The sequence below is a fragment of the Phaethon lepturus genome, unplaced genomic scaffold, assembly GCF_000687285.1.
Source record: "Phaethon lepturus isolate BGI_N335 unplaced genomic scaffold, ASM68728v1 scaffold37001, whole genome shotgun sequence".
Taxonomy (NCBI): domain Eukaryota; kingdom Metazoa; phylum Chordata; class Aves; order Phaethontiformes; family Phaethontidae; genus Phaethon; species Phaethon lepturus.
In genome coordinates, this window is record NW_010517762.1 from 45,970 (window position 1) to 52,892 (window position 6,923).

The window sequence follows — 6,923 nt, forward strand, 5'->3', positions numbered from 1 at the left end:
GTTCAGAAACTGTCTATAGATGGTTCTTGCAGATCAAGTAAAAACTATTTTTTACCTGGTGGCTCAACAAAGAAAGAGGCATCTGGTCCCTTCACATCATGCTGAGCTCCCATCCAATGTTCTTCAGGCACTACGGAAAACAAACACATTTAGTCCTGCCACTGACACTAACACTGCTTTATTTTTTCAATTGATCTTTGCTCAAGGTTTGACTCTGCTGGTTTGTGAGTTCATTCTCAGGTAACTTTTCAGTTCCCTTTAAGAACAGTACCAGAACATTCTTCTGTGATTATTGCTCGTGAAAGCTTGCATCAGAGAAGAGTTAAAACCAGCACTGACCCCAGGACCCAAAAGAGCAGGTTCTTTGCTCGGTTCTGGGCAACTGGCTCTTGGTGGCCCTACTTGAGCGGGGGGGTTGGACAAGATGACCTCCAGAGGTCCCTCAACGTTAACCATTCTGTGATGTCCTAACATCTTCAGAACATGCACACTGAACAAAGAACTGCCATTGCCAATAGGATACTTTCTAATCTTGACTCGTTTTACTTAACTCCCCCACCAAGATTCTTTAGCATCAACACACAAAAATCTTCCAGCTGCACATCCTTCAAACCCAGCCAGCAAGACAACCATCTGTTTCTGACCTGCTTTGTCCTGCAGAAATTCTGCAGTTGAATCTAGGCCAATGAACGCTGATGGGTCTAGAGCCTCTGCAGGAGAATACAGGGGCCCCAAGAAAGGTTGTCCAGGTACCATCATAGATCCATGTGGTGCTAATGAAATAAAAGGCCATTTGTTAATCACCACAGTAGCCCTAGTGACTCCCCTCCATAATTTAAAGTATATACAACACTTGGAAAATAAAACTATTTTGTTCTGCTTACAAGCAGTTTAGACAGTTTGTAAGCAACTCTCTCAATTAGCTCACCTTTACAAACTGCACTGCAAATTATGTATGAATATATCGGTTTTTAACAAGGTTTAAGACAGTAAGCACAGACAAATTATTTCCCTTTTGCTTTCTGCTTCTGCTCCCGTGAATTCTTGTTAATAACTGCTTAAACTGCAATAGTCCAAATGCTGAAGACCACGTGTATTTGTTTTCTAGTCAAGACAGCAAGAGGCATTAGTAACTCCTGCTTCAACTCAACTTGCCTAGATGTCTCGTCTCCTTCTGCCTAAACATACTCCAAAACAACGTTCCTGGAAGCAGCTATTGGAATGGCTTTAGGCACACACAAAATTTTTTTAAAAAAATCGCGTCAAGAGATTATATAGTCTACAGACTTATCGGCCTAATAGTTTTCAGTCCATGAAAGTCAATAGAGAAAACATCAAAACCTGACCATCAAGGACAAATGCCGAGGAGGAACTCACCATGGACATCTCTGGAAGCATCAACATGGTCCATGAACAGGGGCACATTCTTCATGTCAGTAGGAAAAGCTAAATCAGGCAGATTCTCCCCTCTGTGCATGCTGAAGGGGTCTGGCAGGAGACAAGAACAAGGCCAGTGTCACCACACAGGGGAAGACATGATCCAGAATAAAAAAAGATGATGAAGATGCAGCTGACACCACCACTGGACTTCTGAGGGAAAGCTCCTTTCAAGATTATTTACCAGGGGCAAACGCCTTCATAATTAGAATTTATGCCCAACGGTAAAACATGGTTACTGAGATTGCTGATGAAAATTTAGATTATGACTGTTGCATGGAGAACCTGTCTGCTCCTCTGAAGGAGGAAGCATCTGTTTCTGACCTGACGGACACATCCAGCTAACCCAAGTCAGGAACAACGGCTGAGCTCCGGATCAGTTAACTCGACAGCAGACCAAGGAAAGGCTGCGCAAGCTACACACTCTCCTCCCCAAGAACAGTACACGAGGATAAACTGACTGATGGGCCAGTATTTTAACCAAATTACAAGCCAGAGAGGAAAACAACACATTTCCCAGTGTCCCAAGCAGACAAGCAGCCTTCGCCCTTAGTTCCAGACCAGATGCACTGGCTGTCAGGATCTTCAGTCCACGTTTGCAAGTTGCCTGGTGTCAGCTTTGGTTGGTCTAACGCGCATTAGCTTTGCTCTGCATTTTTAAATGGATATATCAATGTTATCTGCAACAGATTTACAGTACTTTAGCAGCTGATGATTCAGCAAAAGAAAATTCCTTTTCCACAAGTCTTATTTTTTGTATGCACACATCTCCTTTCCCCTCTAGTAATCAGCATGGTCATTCAAACCAGATGGGACAGAGAGAACCACCACACCGGGTTTTATAAGATGGATTACTTAACTGAAACACCGTGAGTCAGAGAGTAGGCGGATGACCTCACTGACAGCATAAGACAAAGAAAAGACCACTCTTCCATGAGTTAGTCACTGTACTGTAACAGTCAAGGGCAAGACACCGCAATGGGAAGGAAACATGGCATTCCCCTCTCAAACAAATTATGCCGTAGTTTATAAAGCCCTGGATGTGTTTGGTGATCAATGACCCCCAGCACATCTCGCTGGCTTGGGCCAGCTGTATGTTGCATCCTTCTCCAGACAGGCAGAGGTTTCGACTCGAGTGGCCTCTTGCAGGAGAGTGACATTTCTCACGACACTCTCACACGTTGTATTGCCCAGGAGCTGAAGAACTCTTTGTTCCCGAAATGGCTGTCACACACCGATTTTCAGACACTGCACAGATTTCTTCCAGTTAAGCACAATTACAAGGGATTCAGTTGAAGGCTGTTATTCATTTTTGTCAGGCATGTTATCTGCAGGGATGACAGCCAAACTTCAAATGTTCACATACCCATGGTGCTCCAAAATGTCAAGATCAGGTGAGCTGCATGAATTCTTTTATAAACCTGTCAGACTATTTGAGATGTCAAGACAATGTCTTGCTTCAGAGTAAATTGCAGAAAATTGTAATTGTAAGCTGTTGAAAACAGTATTACCACGACTAAACAGCTATCTTTTTTCCAACTCAACAACAACAAAATACAACAAAAGCACCGTGACTGAAACCAACTTAAAAGCTACAAGAGAAGTTGATGCTCTCCCCTGTTTGTCCAGATGACACGGCAAGCCCCGTCTCTGCTCCAGAGGGAGAGAGGGGAAAAGTGGGGAGAGCAGGAGTTAGGGATGAATTTTTGTTTCCCACCTCCAAAAATCCCCCGCAGACTCGAAGTGGGTCTGTGCCCTACTCAAGTTTCAGCGTTTTTGCGACTGGTAAGCGATGCCGCTCTGACGACAAGGCGATGCTTCTACCAAAACACACTGCAGCAGAACGTGGAAAGCCAGGTGGGGAGGGATGAACTGTACGGATGGGATATGGCCAGTTCAGGAAATTATCAATTCTTGAATTACATGAGCCCTGAAAATAACTTTCTACTTGCTCAAAATTTGCAGCTTGTTTAGAATATTATGAACCAGACAATGTTAAGAATCTGAGAGTACTGCTGCTAGACAGCCGCAGGTAAGATGAGCAAAACATTCGTGAAAGCTTCTCTTCAGCTCACTTCCAGAGACACTTGTATCCTCAGCTGTTCAGAGACACAGTTCCAATCTGCCAATGACTGTGGACTAATAAAAGCATATTACTGTAAATCATTTAAATAGGAACTCTTCATGTTTAAATGTACTGTAACCTGTAGTTACAGTAATAAATAACGATGCACTTGTGATTAAGGGCCTTGCAGCACCTTTAAAGGTTGCAAGCAATTAGGTAGTGTTTGATTTTTATTCACTCTACGTCATAACAGTCGTTTAAAAACAGTCGTTGTATTATAGGTAGCATGTAAAATACACACGTACATCTTCGCTCATAACTGTTACTTTGCCAGGGCTGGGTCCCACTGCAGATCCTAACGCAGTGTTTGTAACGCACAACAGCAAAGTCCACAGCAGAGCAGACTCAAACGCGCTCCCTTTCAGCTGCTCACAGAAGTGGCAGAATATTCCAGTAGCTGAACTGAGCTGTTATTTCCCGTATTTCTCACCAAGGAACGAGGCATTACAGCAAAGCTGGTCAGGAGACCTGTTACACCATTGACCAGAGAATTCTCTCCTTGGGAGGGAAATCATCCTACTGCTTCCCAAAGGGTGTGGGTAAAAATATTAAATAAACCTGCATACTTTTGTGAGTCTGCTGTTCACATTTTTCTCCTTCTGCTGACAAGTCCTTAAAGCTTGTCTATCCTCTCTGATCCCTCTGCTCAGTTATGGGAATCTACTAAGCCCTCAGCAGAATCCCTTGTTTACACAGTATCAGAGCAGTAACGGAGGAGCACTTTCGTACTGAAGTGTATGTGGTACGTTACACATGTGCAGGTGCACAAGATACTCTAAGGACATGAAACCTAAGGAAATGTGTTTTTATGCAATAGAGAACCCACAGATTTACTTTATTTAGGTCCAGAGAGTACTGGGTGATGGGCTAGGTATATAAATTGCTCCTATCAACTAGTTTGTTATCTAGCTATTGAGTATAACCACATCAACACCCCATTCTTTCATCTAACAAAGCAAAGGGAGGGAAAAATCCAACAAATGTGTTTCAGAAACTAGTGGCTCTTTTGTTCCACTTGTTCCATGAATCATTTCTTACCATTGTAACAATATATAATTTCTCCACCGAAACTCTTAGTAAATATGAGATTCAGATAGCAAGAAAATAATTTAGCAAGCAGGTCTACAGTGCTCAAAAATGCATGTTAAAAAGTTTTATCCTGTTTCAGCCAGTATCTTGCCTGTTATATATAATCGGGGCAGCACATATATTTCTCATACCCTCAAGAGCTAGCAAGTAATTTCCCATAAGCTTTCCCAAGAATGAGAGAAAATCAGGTGAAAGTTGTTGGGTGAAAGGCTATCTTTTTGCAGGTGCAAGTTATACAAAGTTCATCTAATTTTCAAGAGAGTCAGCAGCTACACAGGCTGCCTCTGGAACAGACTGACCTGCATTGCAGACACAGCTACGTGACAGCTGGAACTGGCATTTCTGAGCGCCGGGGCAAGACTGGCTTTCGGCTGTCAACAAATTTGGAGAGGTTTGCACTGAAAGCCCCAGTACTCGAGAATGGTTACACTGTGTGAGTCAACCAAAAACTGCCATCGCTGTGTGAGCCAAGGCAGGGGGAAATCTGCTCACTCACACTCTGTGTACTCTAACATGCTGGATTAGCAACTTCATTTTTAACCAGCTAGACTATGCTGTAGGGCGAGTCGGGGGCTTGACGTGCTAAGTTAACTCTGGTGTCAAGATGTTACGCGTTGTAGGAAAACAGAGCAACACGTCCTAAAGAACACAGGGGTGAGTACAAGGCAAAAGGATAGAACCAGCCGTAGGGATAGCGACTAGGACTCTATCATGTTAGACAAATGATAAGATAACCGATGTTACAGTTTTAAGAGTAACACAGTCATACCAGCCATCTCCATGGGTTTGAATACAGGCTGTGGCTCAAAGCACAGGTCTCTCTCATCCATCGTCCAGGAGTCATTGCGATCGAGGAATTCTTTGTAAGACAGCTTTTCATCCATGATTTCTCCTGGGAATACTGAAATTAAAGAAAATTACAAAGTCAAAAGTGAAACATTAAGCTAAGATACTTCAAATAGATTACTACATGATATGACATTCAGAGGCCAACAGATAACACGAACTGTTAGCGAAATCAGAGACCATGGATATTCATTTTTACCGCTTTGATCCAACGCTTCAACTATAAGAAACAGAATAATGGGAATCTGTGCATCTTGATACACGTGTAAGATCAGGAACGCACCCCCACGTCACACTGCTGTCCTGTTTTCAAATGCTGGATAATTCACACTAGCTCTTCACACTCGTCTTTAGGGCAATTTTTCATTAATGTAGGAGCTGGAACATCCCTGAGACCCTGAAGTTGTGAAGCTGAGCAAAGCTTTCAAGTCTGTCAATACAGAGATGCCGAACACAACTTGCTCATCAGGTCACAGCAGGGAGGAGAGGAAACCAAAGCCCCTTCCTCTCCTGCCTCGGCATCGACTCGTATGCCCCAAATCTGACCATATTTACAAAAACGTTAGTACCACCACAGTCACACAGTACCCCGTAGGACGGTTTTGCTCTCTATTTTACTAGGAAGACAGACTTCAAATAATTTATGTGAATAACCTTTCCCTGAACACCTCAAAGGCCTTTATTTGTGTATCTTTGTATTTCACACATAAACCTAATTCTCCCCCAGTTTACAGTAAAGACAGTTCTCGGAACACATCAACGCATCAAAGCCTGATGGCTTATATCTGACCATGGAAAACATCAATCTCTCTTTGCTGGCCCATGTTAAAAACAACTGCACTGAGACTAACAGCTTTCAGCAATTTGAGATCTTAGAGAGTCAAGTATTTTGTTACTGAAGCCTTGGTAGGCACCTTTCACAACCTGTAAATGCCCCAGAGAAAAATGCATGGAAATGAAGATGACTATGTGGAAGACTATGTAAAACTACTCAGATAAGGTTTGTCACAAGGAAGAGTGAAAATATGCAGATCAGCTTTTTCCTGAAGTCTTTGCAAGCAGCTGGGAGACACGCAGAGAACCAAAGCAAGAAAGCTCAACTGTGAGCCAAGACACCTTCCAGCAGCAGTGCTAAGACACACCATGGGCTCCCTCTTCCTCACCTCCTGTGCTTGTTTGGTTGGTTTGTCGTTTTTTATTTACATCTCCACAGAATCACTAAGGTTGGAAAGGACCTTCAAGATCATCGAGTCCAACCATTAATCCAGCGCCACCATGTCCTGAAGTGCCACATCCACACGTTTTTTGAACGCTTCCAGAGATGGCGACTCCACCACCTCCCTGGGCAGCCTGTTCCAAAACAGGCTTCGCTCCAGCCTACCCTCTTCTCCCAGTGTAGCACCTCGGGATGAACTAGCGGATAAGC

At 43.3% G+C, this 6,923-nt stretch overlaps 1 protein-coding gene across 1 annotated transcript in view; it reads right to left on the reverse strand.

The window, feature by feature from the left end:
• The window catches only part of LOC104628043 (microtubule-associated protein 4-like), a gene marked incomplete at both ends in the record, with an annotated part of 50,345 nt that extends 44,793 nt beyond the window's left edge, over positions 1–5,552 (reverse strand). The window contains 4 exons of the mRNA XM_010296485.1: positions 56–130; positions 645–773; positions 1,378–1,488; positions 5,421–5,552. Coding sequence (XP_010294787.1) covers positions 56–130; positions 645–773; positions 1,378–1,488; positions 5,421–5,552 — 447 coding nt within the window. The remainder of the gene's footprint in view (positions 1–55; positions 131–644; positions 774–1,377; positions 1,489–5,420) is intronic.
• Positions 5,553–6,923: the final 1,371 nt, after the last annotated feature.